The sequence below is a fragment of the Pleurodeles waltl genome, chromosome 5 (genome assembly GCF_031143425.1).
Source record: "Pleurodeles waltl isolate 20211129_DDA chromosome 5, aPleWal1.hap1.20221129, whole genome shotgun sequence".
In the NCBI taxonomy this organism is placed as follows: domain Eukaryota; kingdom Metazoa; phylum Chordata; class Amphibia; order Caudata; family Salamandridae; genus Pleurodeles; species Pleurodeles waltl.
The window spans coordinates 894844504-894864714 of NC_090444.1; the positions used below are offsets into that span (position 1 = coordinate 894844504).

The window sequence follows — 20211 nt, forward strand, 5'->3', positions numbered from 1 at the left end:
CCCCAGGGCATCCACTATAGACTGCTGGAGGTGAACTCCAGGAAGGCAGCTTGATTCAGATAGAGGTGGATGACGGCAGCCAGGGAGTCTGGCAGACAAGTCCGTTCTGCGGAGCCTGGCGAAGGAGCTCCTACACGGCCGCCATTTCAGACACGCCCAAAACAACAACTTTTAATAGAGATTAATAATCTATTTCAATAGTGAAGTAGAATGTGTACATTTGCATTTACTCTCCCTCTTCTACCAGCCAGTAATTAGCACCTGAATAGATGTGAAAAAGGTATGAAGCTCCTGCCTCCCAGGATTAAACAATAGGCTGCCCTGAATGGGCAGTGATGACTCCTCTGAACCTGAAAAAATATGAAGGGTGGAGGTGAGAGCACCATTTTTTAGATTAAAGTGTCAAATCCTGATTGACCGGTCTGCTGTGTTTTCATATAACAATTGAGGGCGCAACTGAAAGGAAGGGAAACAGGATGCCAAATATATCCACTGTCTTGTTGCTGTAAACACTACTTTTGTTCTACAAGAGTTCTGTCTCTGGATTTTACATATAACATTGTGGGCGTACTTGAAATGAAGGGAAATAGGATGCAAAAACAATTCTTGTGTATCCACTTGGCTGCTGGAAACCCAACTTTTGTTCTACCAGAATTTTGCTTATGGGATATTGTGGGTATAATGATTGCTCCAAAATGGATTTTAGTGTTAAGTGAAGGAGGACACTATATTTAACACAGTGCACTTTCTAAACACACTTCCCGCTCTCAGAGCCCATGTTTAGTTTGGCTGAAGACTTTTGCCGTCTTGAAAATGCTCAAAGTAAGAGAACTTTTAACCCATTGATTATGGCGTGACTATGACTCATTCCCACCTACTAGCTCAAGCCAAGCATAAAGTTGGCACCTCCAGGCACTCGCTTCAGAGCACTCCTGGACCGGAGGAGGAACAGAAGAAGGCTGGACCAGCTGTCTGTGACCGGAGAAGAGCCCTGAAGGAGAGGACTTGTTCTCTCTTGTACCCAGGACAAAGAAATGGACTCCACAAGACATAAGGCTGACCTCCTGTTTTTCTGGATTAAGTTGAATGTTTAGAACAGTCCTAACTACTCGCATGAGGTACAACGGATGAGAGGAATAGAACTGAGATGAATGCTACTGTCTTATCTGTTGTTGGAAATAACTGTTATAGTTGAGCAAAGTGATAACCTCTATGCTGGGCCTGTGAAGTGAGGATTAGCCCTAACACAGAAGGCTGAGAGAGGGTTGTATGCAGGGTGGTGTTATGATTCATGCTGAATCACAATGCATCTATTTTGGGGCTAGTGGGTGAAATGGGATGAGATCTTAACAGTGTGATGAAACGGAAAACTTGGAACTAGGGAGGACAAGTGCAGGACCAACTAAAGTTTTGAGATAAAAATCACTAAAGGACAGTGAAAAATAATTAGACTGTATAAGGAAGAATAGTTTAGGAATGGGCACACAACAAAGTAAACAAGTAGCTCTTTTCTGTTTTTAAAGAGCGCTTTAATAAAAGGGTTTTGATTAAGTACACAATGTTCATCCTGCAGTTCTGTAGACATGCTAAAGTTGAAGGGAGAGAAAGACAACAATCATTTATAGGATGCTATTTTCAAATGAAGGATGATGTAGGAGTACCACAATTGAAAAAAGGAACTTTTACGTATATTATCTAACTATATTATAAATAATGAATATATATAATCTTAGTGAACCTTCCATAGCTATTTTGTCCATTTAACACTGTTCCCAACACCACAATGTATTCCTAAATTTCATTGGCACAAACAATATCATGCATTAGATGTTAAAGTAAAATGTTCTATGGAAGCAGCAAATTAGTGGGGCAGAGTGAACATTCCGATGAGAACAATGGGATCCCTTTCTTACAAACCTTCACACTTTCTTCTTTTTTTATAGTTTTCTTTTGCTTGACTTGATCCTGGTAAACTTTGTAATTCACATACTCCTTTTTTGGAGGCTGAAACATGAAAAATTGCCAAGATTAATAGGCGCGTGTATAGATCAAAACAGCAAAACAATATAAATCAACACAGCAGAAATATTTAGCGATATCACAATAAGGTGATCACACATCATCTGTTTAGAGAAATAGTCAAATTATTATTAAATGTATGATTCAAAAACTTTCAAAACAAGGGAAACTGAACTCAAGAGGAGGAGATTTGGAGTTGGAGGGTTTGAACCAAAGCCCTGGGCCTAGCAGTGGCCTGATACCTGGAAGGCCCTAAGCCTCACAGACTACCTTATTTCAGAGCCACGTTTGGAGAGAGGCAGGGGAAACGCAACATCAATGGCCAACGTGCCATTCACTACTGCCCAGCGGCCAAGAGCACTGTTACTGCTGACCCAGCTGGTGGGCTACCTCAAAACACACCAGGAGGCGACCCACTGGCCACCTCAACAGACTACAATCCAAGGGCTGGTGGGTCTCATCACACGTAGTCAGAACCCCCTGGAGGCCTCCCACTCTCCAGGAACCCATCATAGCCAGAGATAAAGTCCCCCAGCAAAACAATCAGGTCCTGCTGAACATATAAGAGCACCCAGCTCCACAATCATCACATACTGGGGTGAGGAGAGGAGACCAACAGCACAACAACCAACACTACCACAATTCTTCATTCCATCAATCAGTCATGGGAGTCATTAGAGGCCAAGATCAGTGTGGTGGGTTCCGATGTCAGGTTACTGCAACAGGACCTCTGCCAAGCCATGGACATAATACCAGAGGCCAAGGTTAGAGTGGCCAAAGTGGAAACTACGGTGATGGACAAGTAACATATAATCTCAAAACTCCTTCATCTCCAAAGACCTGGCCACAAGATTCGAGGATGCCGAGTGGAGTGCCTGGAGAAACCACCTTTGCCTGGTGGGGTTCCCTGAAGGCCACAAAGGATCAGCAGCTGAGAGATTCTAAATCAGTGGCTCCTCCCGATAATCCCAGCTACTTTTTTGTCCTCATGATTCATTATTGAAAGGGCCCACAGAGCCCTGGTGCAAAAATCACCTTCAGGAGCTCCAGTCAGACCTCTAAATGCTTGCATTCTTAACTATCTATATAAAGACATCACCCTGACACACAAGAATCCTTAAAGTATCAATCCTATATGGTGATTACGAGGTGCGTGGCCAGGAAACATGGCCGTCGGGACGCGCTCCTAGTGCGCTCCCGTCACCGGCGACATCCTGCAGCGATCATAGGGCACCCTGAGACCGTAGGGCCCCCCCCTCCTGCTTTGGGAGGGCGCTTGGAGGGCCTGAGCTTGGTTGGATCCCGTTCAGGGATCTTGTGGAGCCAGAGCCGCGGCGGCGCTCGTGTGCCTTTGCTGGGCCACGTTGGAGGCGGCGTCTGGGCCACGGAGCTTGCATAGGGAGGCGGGTTGCTGCCTGAAGGGCCAAGCTGATCCCGGGGGGCTTGCGTGGTGTGGTGGGCCCCCGACTTGCAGGAGGGCCGTGATGGGGCTGCGAGACGAGTGGCTACATCTGATGAGGACTCGGATGGGCCGGCGGGACCCCGGGGGCTGGTGCGAGGCCTAATGAGAGTGAAGGTGGCAAGAGAGGCCTCCGCCTGGACTGTGCGGCTTGCCCGCTGGGCCCACTGCTGGGTGTGACCTGGGGGAGGGGGGGGGCAGGTGCTGCCCCCAGAGGGCCTGTGTGGCCTCTGGCTTGAGTGGGCAGTCTCCTGGGACAGGAGGTGAGAGGCGGCATCCTGCTGAGGAGCCTGGGCGGCTGGGCGGCATCCGGGGACCTATATTGGGGCCTACCGCACAAACACGACTAGTTGGCGTGCACCAGAGTGAGGGAGTCCAGTGGTGGCCTCTGGACCCCCAAAAAGAACTTTCTTCCGTCTATTTTTCTCATTGCTTTTCTGCATTTTTTTTACTTGTTTGGCCCTTATCTGTGTCTGTCCGGTGAATGGTCTTTTGCTGCTGGAGAGCTCTGAGGCCTTTGATTTGGCCGCTTGGTGAGATAGTGGTGCCTAAAGGAGCGGAGAACAGCGCACCCTATCTCTGTGGTACCTCAAAGTTGGGACATTATAGGAGACTGCCTTCTGCATCTGGGTCTGCGCCCGGGTCCGGCCATGGGGCGAAAAGGGGCGCCACAAGCGGACGGATGCATCACAGGGAAACACCATGGAACAGTATACTACCCCAGTGACTTTCCCACAGTGCGTGGCCAGATCGGAGGCAAGTAGAGACAATATGAGGATGCCCCTGAACCTTGAGGAGCCATCATGCACTGAGCTACTTGCGGCCATCCAGGGCTCTAGAGTGGCACTAGAGGGTAAGAAAGAGACTGTGGCGGTGGAGGTCAATCTGCTACGGGCAGACCTCCAGAAGGTATCTAACAAGGTTAAGTTGGCGCAGGGTTCCATAGTGGAGCTACAAACTAAGGTGGGGGCACTGCAAAAACAAATGGAGCAGGCCACCTCCACGGTTGGACGGCTGGCGGTGCGGTTGGAGGATGCGGAGGGAAGGTCCAGGCTGTTGGGCTTCCTGGAGCGCGCAGAAGGGTCTGCCACAGAATCCTTTGTTGAGAACTGGATAAGATATGTGCTGCAGCCAATTGCGCTATCTAGGGTTTTTGTGGTGGAACGCGCCTATAGGGCCCTTGTTGTGCCTCCTCGGCCCGGCGCGCCGCCTAGAGCTATTATTGCCCGTCTGCTGAACTATAAGGATCGGGACTGTGTGTTACGTGCCACACGTGAGTCGGATAAGGCAATACACGAGAACTGTAAGATATCTATCCTGATTACACAAATAAGATGCAGAGCTCTCATTAGGGGTTCATGGAGGTCAAAGCAAAACTCCGAGCCATGAACATTAGATACATGCTCCTGTATCCGGCACGCTTAAAGGTCCTCTCGGGCGGGAGATCACACTTTCGATCGTCCGGAGGAGGTGTGGACATGGTTAGAGATGTGGGACAAGGTGGCCCCGGGGAGGACGGAGGGACCTGGTGGCATCACTCATCGGGCATCTGAAGCGGAAAGCCCGGACTGGAGGTCGCGTGGCGCTGGTGGACTCTCATCACAGAGTGGAGATACAGCAAGATGGAACAATGGCGGTGGTGGCTGCTGATCTGGTCAGGGGTACAGATCTGGAGCAGGGGCTGGGTGTGGGTGAGGATTCTGCAGTGGCCTGACTGTTATCCTCACGCCTCGGTGTGTCGGTATGCCTCCTCTCTCTCTCCTCTATACAGGGTTGGTGCAAACGGAGAGGGTGTCTTTCTGGAGGAGATCTGCAGTGCTGACTGGTCTCGGTTCTGATGAGGTTGTATAAACGGACCGAACTATACTGGCCCTCGGGGGAGCCGCTAACACCTAGGGAACTTAGGTCTGGGGTGGTTCTAGGTACATTTGTAGACTGATGCCGGGGGGGTGGTGACTCCACAACTTTGGTAGGCCTCTTGATATGGTAAGTTGGGATTTAGGCTGTGGTCCTGGCAGCATTCACAAAATGGACTTACAGTATGGTCTGTTGTGGTTGTTTTACTGTATTTCCGGGGTGGAGGGTGTGGGAGGTTTGAAGAGTAGAGTTTGTAAATGTTTGAAGTTCGTTCAACAGTGCGGGTGTCAGGACGAGATGTGCAATATGTCTTTTTCTTGTCTCATTGCGGGGGGTGGAATGCAGGAGGAAGTATCCATCGAGGTGGAGGGACAACAATGTATCGCCATGGGTCGTACTATTAACATGCTGACGTGGAATGTCAGGGGCTTGAAGAGTTATACAAAACGCTATAGGGTGCACTAATTTTTAGGAAGGCATAAGGTTCATATTGCTTGCCTTCAGGAAACGCACATGATCCTCCTTCTCTTCCTATGCACGGGGGTGTCTGTGTGGGTGGCCCCAGGGGTTCCCTTCACTCATGTCTACAGTGAGGTAGATGTGGAGGGCCGATATGTTTTGGTGGAGGGCATGTTAGATGGTTTACCCATTGTTATCCTCAATACATATGCCCCTAACGCGGACGATCACTCCTTCTATGCCAGAATACCTCAGATTTTGGGGGACAGTGTGGAAAGGCCTTTGGTTTGGGCAGAGGATTACAATTGTGTGTTACATGGGGATTTGGACCGCCTTCCACCGAAGCTGGGAACTAAACTAAATGGTGGTAAGATCTCTTAAGGAGGTGATGGCACACCTGGGACTATGGGATGGTTGGAGGGAACTGCACCCTGATGGCAGGGAATACACTTGTCAATCCAGAACACATAATACTCACACTCGACTAGGCAGGTTTCTGCTGGGTGGTCTCAGCAGCTCACATGTGCTCGATGCCGCGCATATGCGTACGTTCTTGTCTGATCACGCACCAGTGCGGTTGCAGCGACAATGGGGAGAGTCGGTCACCTGCACAGCTCGAGGCTCGTGTATGCCTGCAGATTTACTTACTGATGTGGGCTGTCGGGAGAGGGTGGATGAAGCCATAAAACAATATATGGAATTGAATCGGAACACAACAGTCTCGGGCCTGGAGTGGGAGGCTATGAAGTCAGTCATTCGGGGAGTGTGCATAAGCATGGTAGGCGGGGTGCGCATACAATTGGAGCAGGATCTTACAGACCTAGAGGTGAAACTGGGGAAAATGCAGCAGCAGTCACTCGAAGCGAGCACAGCTGGGTGGGAGGAGCACAGGTTATACAAGAAGGGTTAATGCTTATTGGGATACACAAAGCCGGACAAGGCTAAGAGGGTATAGGCAGCGATTGTTTCAAGAGGGAGATAAATCTGGCAAACTTTTAGTGTGGATTCTGAAACGGGAGGTGGAGGCCCCGCCTATTCTGCATATTAGAAATGCTGAGGCTGAGCTGCTCACAGGGCGTATGGACATTCTACGGGAATTAGCGTCCCACCTCCAGAGGGTATCGAGGGTTGGTGCTGTATTGGCGGAGGCGGGCGGAGTTTCTGCGGCAGATGCGGCTTTGAGCTTGGACCCGGAGAGTAGGGATGCTCTTGAGGTTCCGATCACAGTGGAGGAGGTGGGAGAGGCAGTGGCGGCAATGGCAAAATCCAAATCTCCCGGTAGTGATGGTTTTCCTGTTGAGTTGCATCAAGCATTGTCCGTAACATTACGGGAGAAGCTCCTGGAGGTCTTTGAGGAAGCACGAGGGTGTGGTATATTGCCGGACACCATGCGCCAGGGTTTGTTACTCAAGCTGGGGGGGTGGGGGGGTGGACCCCTTGGACCCATACTTGTATCGCCTGCTTACCATGTTAAGTAGTGATGTCAAGATACTCTGTAAGATTTTAGCCACTCGGCTTCGTGGGGTGATTCAGGGTTTGGTGCATGAGGACCAATGCAGGTTTATCCCTGGTCGTAGTACGTCCTATAATCTGCGTCGATTGGCACATATTTTGCACGAGACCAAAGGGGTGGAGACCGAATTGGCGCTGATGTCTCTTGACTTGGAAAAAGCCTTTGACACAGTAGAGTGGAGATGTCTTTTGGAGGTCTTGCAGGGTGTAAGGAAATGCCTCCTTGGCATGGTTACTCCCTGACTTTTTGCTGATGCCAAGTTATGATTTGAAAGTGTGCTGAGGCCTGCTAACCAGACCCTAGCACCAGTGTTCTTTCCCTAAAACTGTACCTTTGTTTCCACAATTGGAACACCCTGGCATCCAGGTGAGTCCCTTGTAACTGGTACCCCTGGTACCAAGGGTCCTGATGCCAGGGAAGGTCTCTAAGGGCTGCAGCATGTCTTATGCCACCCTGGGGACCCCTCACTCAGCACAGACACACTGCTTGCCAGCTTGTGTGTGCTGGTGGGGAGAAAAAGACTAAGTCGACATGGCACTCCCCTCAGGGTGCCATGCCAACCTCACACTACCTATGGCATAGATAAGTCACCCCTCTAGCAGGCCTTACAGCCCTAAGGCAGGGTGCACTATACCATAGGTGAGGGCATAGGTGCATGAGCACTATGCCCCTACAGTGTCTAAGCAAAACCTTAGACATTGTAAGTGCAGGGTAGCCATAAGAGTATATGGTCTGGGAGTCTGTCATACACGAACTCCACAGCACCATAATGGCTACACTGAAAACTCGGAAGTTTGGTATCAAACTTCTCAGCACAATAAATGCACACTGATGCCAGTGTACATTTTATTGTGAAATACACCCCAGAGGGCATCTTAGAGATGCCCCTTGAAAACATACCCAACTTCCAGTGTGGGCTGACTAGTTTTGCCAGCCTGCCACCCACCAGACATGTTGTTGGCCACATAGGGAGAGTGCCTTTGTCACTCTGTGGCTAGTAACAAAGCCTGTACTGGGTGGAGGTGCTTCTCACCTCCCCCTACAGGAACTGTAACACCTGGCGGTGAGCCTCAAAGGCTCACCCCCTTTGTTACAGCACCACAGGGCATTCCAGCTAGTGGATATGCCTGCCCCCTCCGGCCACTGCCCCACTTTTAGCGGCAAGGCCGGAGGAGATAATGAGAAAAACAAGGAGGAGACACTGGCCAGTCAGGACAACCCCTAAGGTGTCCTGAGCTGAGGTGACTCTGACTTTTAGAAATCCTCCATCTTGCAGATGGAGGATTCCCCCAATAGGATTAGGGATGTGCCTCCCTACCCTCAGGGAGGAGGCACAAAGAGGGTGTAGCCACCCTCAGGGCTAGTAGCCATTGGCTACTAACCCCCCAGACCTAAACATACCCCTAAATTGAGTATTTAGGGGCCCCCAGAACCTAGGAAAACAGATTCCTGCAACCTGAAGACGAAGAAGGACTGCTGACTTGAAAGCCCTGCAGAGAAGACGAAGACACCAACTGCTTTGGCCCCAGCCCTACAGGCCTGTCTCCCCACTTCAAGAAAAACTGCAACAGCGACGCGTCCCCCAGGGTCCAGCGACCTCTGAAGCCTCAGAGGACTACCCTGCATCTAAAAGGACCAAGAACTCCTGAGGACAGCGGCTCTGCTCCAAAGAAGATACAACTTTGCAACAAAGAAACAACTTTTAAAGGACTGCACGTTTCCCGCCGGAAGTGTGAGACTTTCCACTCTGCACTCGACGCCCCCGGCTCGACCTGAGGAGAAACAACACTACAGGGGGGACTCCCCAGCAACTGCAACCCTGTGAGTGGCCAGAGTTGACCCCCCTGAGCCCCCCCCAGCGACGCCTGCAGAGGGAATCCAGAGGCTCCCCCTGACCGCGACTGCCTGCTTACAAGAACCCGACGCCTGGTAAAGACACTGCACCCGCAGCCCCCCGGGCCTGAAGGATCTGACCTCCAGTACAGAAGCGACCCCCAGGTGGCCCTCTCCCTTGCCCAGGTGGTGGCTACCCCGAGGAGCCCCCCCTTGCCTGCATCGCAGAAAAGACCCCTTGGTCCCCCATTGCTTTCTATTGAAAACCCGACGCTTGTTTGCACTCTGCACCCGGCCACCCCCGTGCCACTGAGGGTGTACTTTTTGTGCTGACTTGTGTCCCCCCCGGTGCCCTACAAAAAGCCCCTGGTCTGCCCTCCGAAGTCGCAGGTGCTTACCTGCTGGCAGACTGGAACCGGGGCACCCCCTTCTCCATTGAAGCCTATGCGTTTTGGGCACCACTTTGACCTCTGCACCTGACCGGCCCTGAGCTGCTGGTGTGGTAACTTTGGGGTTGCTCTGAACCCCCAACGGTGGGCTACCTTGGACCCAACTTTGAACCCTGTAGGTGGTTTACTTACCTGCAAAACTAACAAATACTTACCTGCCCCAGGAACTGTTGAAATTTGCACTGTCTAGTTTTAAAGTAGCTTATTGCCATTTTTGACAAAACTGTACATGCTATTTTTCTGATTCAAAGTTCCTATGATACCTGAGTGAAGTACCTTTCATTTAAAGTATTGATTGTAAATCTTGAACCTGTGGTTCTTAAAATAAACTAAGAAAATATATTTTTCTATACAAAAAACGATTGGCCTGGAATTGTCTTTGAGTGTGTGTTCCTCATTTATTGCCTGTGTGTGTACAACGAATGCTTAACACTACCCTCTGATAAGCCTACTGCTCGACCACACTACCTCAAAATAGAGCATTAGAATTATCTCTTTTTGCCACTATCTTACCTCTAAAGGGAACCCTTGGACTCTGTGCATGCTATTTCTTACTTTGAAATAGTACATACAGAGCCAACTGCCTACACAGGGCATAGGGTTTGGCCCTTGTTTCCGTGCTGGAGTTCGGCTGCTGTATACTGCTCCAACTGCACAGGTACGTGTGTGGGGGGGGGGGGAGGGGGAGAGATATCGAACACCTAGGAGGTAGGCAGGGGTACATGACAGGGATGCCCGCTCTCGCCTCTCCTGTTTGCACTAGTGGTGGAGCCTCTAGCAATCTGGCTTCGTGAGGAGATGGTGCAGTGGGGGATTTCGGTGGGACGGTCTACACAGTAATTTCCATGTATGCTGATGATGCATTGGTGTATGTACAGGATCTCCGTGTCTCAGTGCTAGCGCTTCTGCAGAGGTTGAATGCTTTCGGGGCTGTCTCTGGATCTCAAGATTAACATGAAAAAAATAGCTCCTGTTCCCCTCGGGGTCCCTCACTGGGGTTCAACAGGCTGAGCATCCTGAGGCGGGGCTTTGGTGGGAGGTTGAGAGTTTCAGGTACTTGGGTATCAGCTACCTCTGTGGCTGCGTATGATAAGTACAATGTTGAGTGAGTAGTGATGGTCCTGGAACGCTCGGTTTCCTTTTGGAATAGGTTGCCTCGCTCTGTTATGGGTCGGGCAGCAGTGGCAAAGATGGTGTTCTTGCCCTGGTGTTTCTACCTGTACAGAACTCTTTGTATCCGTTGGCAGTGCGGCTTTTTCGTCGCTTGGACAGTTTGCTGATTTCCCTAGTTTGGGCGGTTGGCAGGGCAAGGTGGCATTGTCCGTGCGGCAGGGGGATCTAGAGGGGGGAGGACTGGCGATTCCCAACATTAGATGCTACTACTATGCAGCACATTTGCAATATGCGGCCAAATGGATGACAGAGGCTGATAGCTGGGAAAAGAGGTTGTATGCTGGTATGTGTGATGGGCGGTCATTGGTGCATATTCTGATGTCGGGGTAAGTATGATCCCACCACGCCCTATCTGGTACGGACAACCACTGGGATCTGGGAGCAGGTAGTTAAGCATGTGCTCAGACGAGCCCCTTTTGACAGGGAGCTGAAGTTATGGGATCTGGCCCCATTTGGGGATATGGAAAGGACAATGTCTGCAGAGGCGTGGAGATTGGAAGGCTGTGAGGTGGCTGTTGATCTGTATCCTAATGGTGAATTTCTATAATTTACTGATGCTCAGGATCCGTTTGATTTGGGTTCTGTTCAGTTTCTGCAATATGCAAAAATTGAGAGTGTGGCACGTGAGATTTGGGAGTTTTCCAGTTGCTCCTAGGGCATCCTCTATATGAAATGGATTGATTAACTGGGGTGAGGGGACACACTTGATTACTCGGTTTTAGAAAGCCCTACGGGAGGATCAACCAGGTGTGTTAAGTTCGGGACTTAGAGCATGGGAATCTGACTTGGGGCAGCTCATAGCGGATGCTAATTGGGATGCGGCTTTGTCGTTGGTCCAAACGGTGTCGTGTAATCACAGGTTCAAGCTGTTGCATTTCAACTTTGTACACAGAACATATCTCACACCCAGTAGACTAAATAGGATTGATCCAAACCGTGGAGCGTGCTGCCCTCGTTGTGGTGAGTTTGGTGCTTCATTCCTACACCTGGCCTGGACCTGTAGGGCGGGTTATGACTTCTGGCAGGAAGTGATAGCAGTGACTGAGGAGCCACGGGATTAGAATTGGAGGCAACCCCGACGACTGGTATCCTGGGAGTGGTGCATAAGCCGAGGGATAAGGGAGTTGTGTATAAGTTGGTGCAGCTAGCGTTGGTACTGGCCAAGCGTAGAGTGGCAATTGGTTGGATGAGTCCTCAGAATCCGACGACTACCAGCTGGCTGCGAGATCTACTAGAGTGGGGTGCGGCAGAGGAGCAGCATATGCGCTTGACACAAAGTGATGAGGGCACTTGCTGATGTGGCGGCTTGGGGTACACTGTTGGAGCAGTTTACTGGTGGGGAGGATGTAAGCAGTGATGAGATTGTGGGGGATGGGGACACACACCTCCCCCCGTGAACAGGTGGCGACCAAATGTGTTTTAGATATGCCCCTACATGCAAAAGTTGTTTAAAGCCTGGTCTCATAAGGATATGGGTTCGGAAAGTGGCATAGAGGATAAGATCTGTGCAGTGGTTATAACTATCTAATGACTTGAACTCTGGGGTATATGCCCTTGGGCACCCTTGTGTAATGAAGATGTATTGTCTTGCTGTAACCTGCACTGTACTGTATGTTTTTGTTGGTTTGCAGTTTTCAAAACTTGATAAAGTTTTTAAAAAAGTATCAATCCTATATAATAAATGATATTTCTGGACTACACCAAACTAGTCCAACAACAGTTAAAGTTTTTCATAGAAGCCACGAAAAGACTGTGCAGTCTCAACAACTGCTATATGCTGTTGTACCTTGCCAAACAAACATGTAGCCTCTTCTTTGAGTCCCCTGAGAAAGAGTTCCAATGGACTGACGAGAGAATGCCTGTGTGGCCACACACCCTGCCATGGATAGTGACGGACCATTCAGCTGTGGCTCCTGATGAGACCTCCCCACAGCAGCCAAATGGCAGGGGTGCAACAGAAGCCGCTCCCAATAATCTTGGAGGAACAAGCTGGTGAAGCGCCGGGATCAGGCTAGTTGGAGACTATAGAACCTTGATTGACTGCTATTCTCCCACAGAGGGGTTAAGGGGAAGATACAAACTTCTGGGCTTCCAACCATGGGACTTGCAATTTGACCAGTAACCATGGGACCCTGCTCTCCTCCTTCTCCCGCCATCTAACCTACTCGATGAAGAACATCACTGACTCATACGAGGCATTTTCCAAGGGACAGACCAGAGATGGGTCAGTGCTGGCAACCTGCTATAGCACTACATGCACAAGCCCCCTCCACCTACCCCGCAGCAAGCATGTGGATCACAAGAAATTCCTTAAACTGGGGTACAGGCATAATTGGTAGTTATTTGGATGGGCTTCAATTGGGACATGGTAACCATGGCAGCCTATTGGCACCGGGAGCTGGCCTACCCCTAGCTAGGTACTTCATGTTCTTGTAGTATAGGGTGGGTGGGAGTTGGTAGATGTTATTTGTACAGTTTTTTTCATTTACGTTGTTGGCAGCAACACAACCCTCTGTGGTCACCGACATCTGCCCAATGCAAGGCTGCTGACAGACCCCAATAAAGAAGTCCCGAAAGTCCAGATCCAGAAAATGTCCTGGAATGTCAATGGTATACTCATCAATATTAAAAGAACAGCAGTCCTCCAGGGTGCAAAACAGTACAGGCTGACATTTTGCTCCTCCACAAGACCCACTTGCTGAGAAATTAAGACCCCCTTCTTTGCATATCATGGTTTTACAAGAGGTTCTAGAAGAACAGCTATCCTGATAAAAGGCCTACCCTTCATGGTCACAAAAGAATGGACGATAAGAGGAGGAGATATGTGGCAATCACTGACCTCATGCATGGTGACTCCCTGACACTGGTGACCATCTCCACCCCCCACCACTGTGTGCATCCTTTCTGGATGTGCTCATGAGATTAACCGAGGACCTTCTGAAGGGACCTATGGTACTGGGAGGGGACTGAAATCGAGTCATGGATAACACCATTGACAAGCTTCCGGAAACACTATAAGTCGGTCCCTCATGCCAACATTCATTGACGCACTGGGATTAGCAGAGGGTTGGCACCTATTTCACCTGTGGGAGAGGGGCTTTACATTCCACTTCAGGGTACACAACACTTTCACGCTTGAACCAGTTCCTAGTGCCCAAAACAGAGATATGCAAAGTGACAGCAGCACACATCCTGACCAGAGAACTCTTGGACCACTCCCCGGTAGTCATTCATATGACAACAGGACACAATAGGGCCCCTCCCCCTTACTGCAATGGAGACTGGCCCCCTGGTCACTCCAAGACAAAACATGCATGACACACACAGGAGAGGCCATAGACTCCTACTTTACCCAGCTGGGTATCCTATGGGAGGCATTTAAATGAACTCTGCAGGGGGATATTATACGTTTTTCAGTGGGTGAGAAGCATGGAAAACAACAAAGGGCAATAGATCTGGAGCACCAGATTCTTGATCTGGAAATGCATTACTTGGGTAAACTGGGAACCACCTGACCCACACTCAAGCGCTCCTAAGACACACACTGCTATATGATTCAAAGAACATAAGGCTTGCCCCACAAACACACCTTTACCAATGTGGGGACAGAGTGAGTAAGCTCCTCCTGTCTCTGCTCCAGCAGTCGTCACTATACCCTAGTCACATACCTACTAGACTCAGAGTTAAAAACACATAGTTTCTTACCTGTAGTTGTAGTTTTGATGCTGTGCATTGTTCTGCCATCTAGTGGTTGGGCCCAGAACTTTGTACTGTTTTGTAGTCCTTCTTGTCTTTTGAATTTTTGCTTGTTGGTGGGCGTCGATGGAACAACCATTTTGTGTCCCTTTGTTCTACTTCTTCCGGATGTTCCCACCTTTGATCATCTTCAGATTCTTTATTTTTCTTCCTATTATTATTTATTCATTTTTTCCTTCCATCTTCTTGGTGGAGGTGGGTGGGTCGCTTGTGATTCCAGAAAGTTCTTCAAGTTGCAAAACTACACCTACAGGTAGGAAACTTCACGTTTGGCTGTGTGAATCTTTTCTGGATTCACATGCTATGCATTGATTTTAAAGCAGTTTTACTTCTGTGGTGGTTAGGCAGAAGATGGGCATTGGGATTTGTAAACAGATGTTGTAGAACCCTCTGAACTACTTGGGCTCCTCTGTTCATTGTGATATCAATACAATAATGTCTTGAAAACGTGTGCACTGATGTCCATGTGGCTGCAATACAGATTTCCTGTATTTGAGTATTTGCTAAAAAAAAAAAAAAAACAATGGTTGCTCCTTTTCCTTTTAAGGTGTGCTCTTGGTGCCCTCAGCAAGATTTCTCCCATATTTGTATGGCACAATTGATTTGTGTGTGCAATCCATCTTGCTTTACTGTTCTTAGTTACTGTTTTTCCCAAATAACTCTAGTCAAATCAAACAAATAGTTGTTGGGTTTCCTAAAATACATTGGCCCTCATTATGACCTTGGCGGGCGGCTTAAGCCGCCCACCAAGATCTGACCGCCAGGCGGCCGCCAATGCGGCCACACTCCTGCCATGGTCATTATGAGATCCCCGCTGGCCGGCGGGTGGAACCCTGGTTTTTCCGCCCGCCGGCCCAGGCGGGGATCTCAGCTGCAACACAGGAGCCGGCTCCAAATGGAGCCGGCGGTGTTGCGGCCGTGCGACGGGTGCAGTTGCACCCGTCGTGCTTTTCACTGTCTGCTATGCAGACAGTGAAAAGCTGCATGGGGCCCTGTCAGGGGGCCCCTGCCCTGCCCATGCCAGTGGCATGGGCAGTGCAGGGGCCCCGCGACTCCCCGTACCGCCAGCCTTTTCCTGGCAGTTCAAACCGCCAGGGAAAGGCTGGCGGTCGGAGATTCGTAATCCCCTGGCCCAGGCGGATTATCACCGCCGGGGCAAATGTGACGGGAAACCTCCGGCCCCGGCGGTGCGACTGTGGCTCGTCCGCACGCTCAAAATTCCCTGGATTGCACCACCAGCCTGTTGCCGGTGCAATTGCCAAAACAGCCCTGGCAGTCTTTGACCGCCAGGGTTGTAATGACCCCCTTTGTCTTTTCAATGTAGTACATGATCAAACATCTTGTGTCCAAAGTATGCAAAGTTCTTTCATCTTTAGGTTTTGAAAGAAGCTTGGTATCTGTGATATGAAATTGTGACACCACCTTTGGTATGAACTGTGGATCTGCTCTCATGAAAATTATGTCCTTGTGAATTTGACATTATGGTTCCTGTACTGTGAGTGATTGTAACACACTCTGCATAGTGGGGTAATGGCTATTAAAAAGGCAGTTTTAAAGTTAGCATCTGCAAAGTAGTCTTGTGTAACGACTCAAAAGGTCTTTTCATCACTTGAGTTAGTACCATATCTAGTTTCCAAGTGAGTGCTGGCATTCTTCTCGGTGGAGCTATTCTTTTTGCTCCTTCTAGGAATCTCTTTACTACTGGTGCTGTGAAGAAACCTTTTCCTCTATATCCACTTGTGTATGCCAATATTACTGCTAGATGAACCTTTAAGAATGCATACATAAGACATTCTTGTAAGAGATACTAGGTATTTTAGAAGTCTTTTCTCTTGTGCTTTTCTTCCCTAATCATTTTTTTATACACCAAAGAGGATATATTTTCCATTTTGCCATGTTTAACACTTTTAATGTTATTGGTTTTCTTGCCTCTCTCAATACTGCCATTGCCTTTTTAGGTAACTTTAAATGTCCGAATTTTAAGTCTTCATGAGCCATGCTGTTAGGTTCAAGGATTCTGGCTCTGGATGTAATACCTCTTCTCCTTCCATTAACAAAAGACCCTGTTGTCTTGGTAGCCTTTGGACCTTTACTTGAGCTAACTGTATTACCTCTGAGTACCAGGTTTCCCTTGCCCATTTTGGTGCAATTAAAATTACGGTCATGTGACTCCTCTTCCATTTGTTGATTAATCTATGCAACAACGGGATTGGGGGAAAAGGTGTATGTAAATGTCCCTGACCAGTTGATCAAAAGGGCATTCCCTGTGGCCTGATGGGGAGGTTCTTTCAGGGCAAAATGCTGGCATTTCATGTTTTGTGAGGCTGCATACAGATCTAATGTTGGTGTGCCCCACCTCTGAAGGATCCTTTTTACTACTGCCTTGTTGAACTCCCATTCATGGGAGCATGAGGCCTGTGTGTTCAGCCTGTATTCCTTGTCATTGTCTCTTCCCGGTAGATGTAACGCCTGAATCTCCATGTTCCTTTGTATTGCACATTTCCAGAGTTGCTGAGCTTTCCTTCATGGGGGCGGAGATTGAGTCCCTCCCTGCTTGTTGATGTAAAACTTTGTTGTACTATCTATTTGAATCAATATTTTCTTCCCCCAAAGATGGTTCAGTTTGAAGGGCCACATGTGAGTGAGAGGCATCCGTGGTTATTGTCACAGATGGAGTTGGCTGTGTATAAGGTCTTCCCAGTGCAATGTTTTCTCTGTTCCACCACGCAATTTCCTCTAGTATCTTATGCGTGACAACCACTAGATCTTCCCAACTGCCCGTTGCCTGTGACCATTGATTTTGAAGCCACTCTAGGATCGGTCTTATGCGAAGTCTCTCATATGGGGTTAATGGAATGCATGATGCCATCTTTCCTAATCATTTCCCCACTGTCCTCGCTGTCATAGTTTGCCCCTTGCAGTAAAGGTGAACCTCTTCCAGAATGGATTGAGTTCTTTTCTTGCTGGGGAAGGTTTTCCCTTGTATTGAGTTTAACCTTGCCCCAAGAAAATCGTTTCCTGTTTTTGCTCTGGAGAGGACTTGTCTATGTTCATTGAGAAACCTAGTGTGTACAGTGTCTTCATTGCCCACCACTTAATGTCCTGTTTGCATTTTTGTCATCGAGGTATGGGTATGTATCTATTCCCATTCTTCTGAGATGCACAGACACTGCTGCGATGCATTTTGTAAACACTCTTGGTGAAGATTTTGTTCCAAATGCCAGCCCTGTGAATAGATCATGTATTCTGTTGACCACAAACCTTAGGTATTTCTTGTGCTTTGCATTCCATGGGATGTGCAAATAGGCGCCCTTCAATTCTATGGTTGCCCATGTAATCTCCTTCTTGTAGTTGTGGCATGACTTACTTTTTAAAATTAAATTTTTAATTTTTGAGTTTTTATGAACTTGTTTCTGAACCTGAGGTCTAATTTTGGGGGTAATGATCCATTTACCTTTGAAATTAAGAAATATGTTGAGAAATTGCCCTTTTTGATTTCCAGTTTTGGGACTAGTTCTATTGCCCGTTTGTCTAATAACTACTTGAGGAGGCAAGCCATTTCCTCCTTTGAGAGTATCTTCTTATTGATTCCCCTTACTGGAGGGGATTTGATTAGTTCTATGTAATAACAGAATTGAACCGTGTTCATGATCCATTTGTCTGAAGTTATTTTCCTCCACTCCTGGAGGAAGTCTTTTAACCTTCCTTCGACTGGTGTGCTGTGTTTGAAGTCTGGTTGAATCGTCTGTTCTTTCACCAATGGTTTTTGTGGAAGTCTTGCATTCCTTGTGCTGTCACTTATTTGAGGGGGTTGCACCTCCTCTGTTCGTTTGTCCTCTCCCTCTGGGTCTTCCTCGAAAGGAACAGAGCCCCTGTTGCCGATACTGCCAGCTTTGTTGAGATGTGGCAGTTTGGGTGCCACTCTGGAAGCCTTGATGAGAGCTCCCTGCCTGGAAGTTACCTCTTGATGTTGTTCGTCGTCGATAAACGCCCCCCCTTCGTAATCCACCGCAGTGCGCCCATGGACTTTGCTGTTTCATTGTCCTTCTTTAGCTGGTTGAGACTTTTGTCCACTGTGTTTCCTAAAAATTGTTTTCCATTGAAGGGGTGCTTATGATACTCCCCTGAACCTCTGGCTTAAAACCTGAGATTCTCAGCCACAAGTGTCATCTTAGCATGATCCCCATCATTATCTGGCAGCTCAATGTGTCTGTGGCATCTAAAGTAGATTTCAAATATGTATTGGCAATGTTTTTTCCGCTTTTGGGAAGATGCGCTGCCCTTTCTCTGTACTTCTCAGGGAGGTGTTTTAACATTTCTCCCATCTCCTCCCAATGCTGATGAGCATTTCTCCTGAGTAGTGCATTCACGTTTGCAATGTGCCACTGGTTTGCAGCACTACATTCAATTCTGCGTCCCATCATCTTCCGGTGGAAGCCCAGAGGTTGAGTGGATGTTGGCCCTCTCTCTGGCTGTTAATGTGATTATGGAGTCAGCAGGGAAGGGCCTTTTATATATGCAGGGTCCTTGGAGGAATACTTACATTTCTTTTCAGCCCTTGGAGTCACAGCTCTACAAGTAGCCGGTTCCTTAAAAGCTTCCCTCCACTGGTTGCTGATGCCTGGGAGCATGGGTAAAAACTGGCTCCTTGCCTGAGTAGCCAACAATGTTTCGAGTAGCAAGCATGAGTGTGGCTTATCCTCCTTGAGCTGTACATGAAATCTGTCAGCTGCATATATATATATATATATATATATATATATATATATATATATATATATATATATATATATATATATATATGGAGGGAAGTATTACCCCCAGGGGATTCGTATGTGACCTACCCCTTCGGACTCTTTCTGATGCTGGAAGACAATCCTTGAATGGGGATCTCACTGCCAGGGACCTCTCTGAGGCCTTGAGCCAGCTGAATTTGGGAAAAACACCTGGTCCTAATGGCTTTACAGGAGAATTCTTTAAATTGCACAAACTGAGCGACCCCTGGAGGTGGTCTTGAAGGAATAGTTGGAGACCTAGCGGTTACCCCCCCAACATTTGTACCTCAGTTATCATAGTGATCCCAAAACCAGGATGTCCCACACAGGAATATTCCTCATACCGCCCCATCTCCCCCCTAAACACAGAGGTTAAAAGTATTACGGAAGCACGGGCTAACTGCTTGCTACCAAAAGTTTCCTCACTGGTTCACCCGGCCGAAGTCGGATTTATGCCCAACAAGTTACTCGACTTAACATCAGGTGACTCTAAACGCCCTAGTCCTGGCAGACGAACTGGAAAGGCTGACCTTCAACCTCCACCCGCCCTCAAAAAGGCTAGTATCCAGACATAGATGGCCCCCTCTGAGGGTCACGGGATGGGCAGAGAAGTTCACAGAATAACTCGCTTTGGGTGGGATTGGTGATGATGCAGATGGCAGTGCTGGAGGGATTTTGAAAATGGGACACAAAAACATCTCTAACTTAAGGGATGTGATGGAGGCCACAATACTTAAATCATACCAGACCCTACAAGCTATGTACAACCTACATCATACCCAATTCTACAGTTCCCTACAACTGCACAATGCACTGATGCCTTATATTTCGAGCTTTGAGGAGCTCCTGGAGTTTAATCCCCTAAAAATAAAATTGCTCGTGAGGGAAGGGGGACCATAAAGTAGAGCAGGTCCACTG

At 48.5% G+C, this 20211-nt stretch overlaps 1 protein-coding gene across 1 annotated transcript in view; it reads right to left on the minus strand.

Moving 5' to 3' along the window:
* FSAF1 (40S small subunit processome assembly factor 1) overlaps positions 1-20211 on the minus strand; it is a 175499-nt gene that overhangs the window by 29214 nt on the left and 126074 nt on the right. Inside the window, exon 5 of the mRNA XM_069235017.1 lies at positions 1918-2004. Within this exon, the coding sequence (XP_069091118.1) occupies positions 1918-2004 (87 nt within the window). The remainder of the gene's footprint in view (positions 1-1917; positions 2005-20211) is intronic.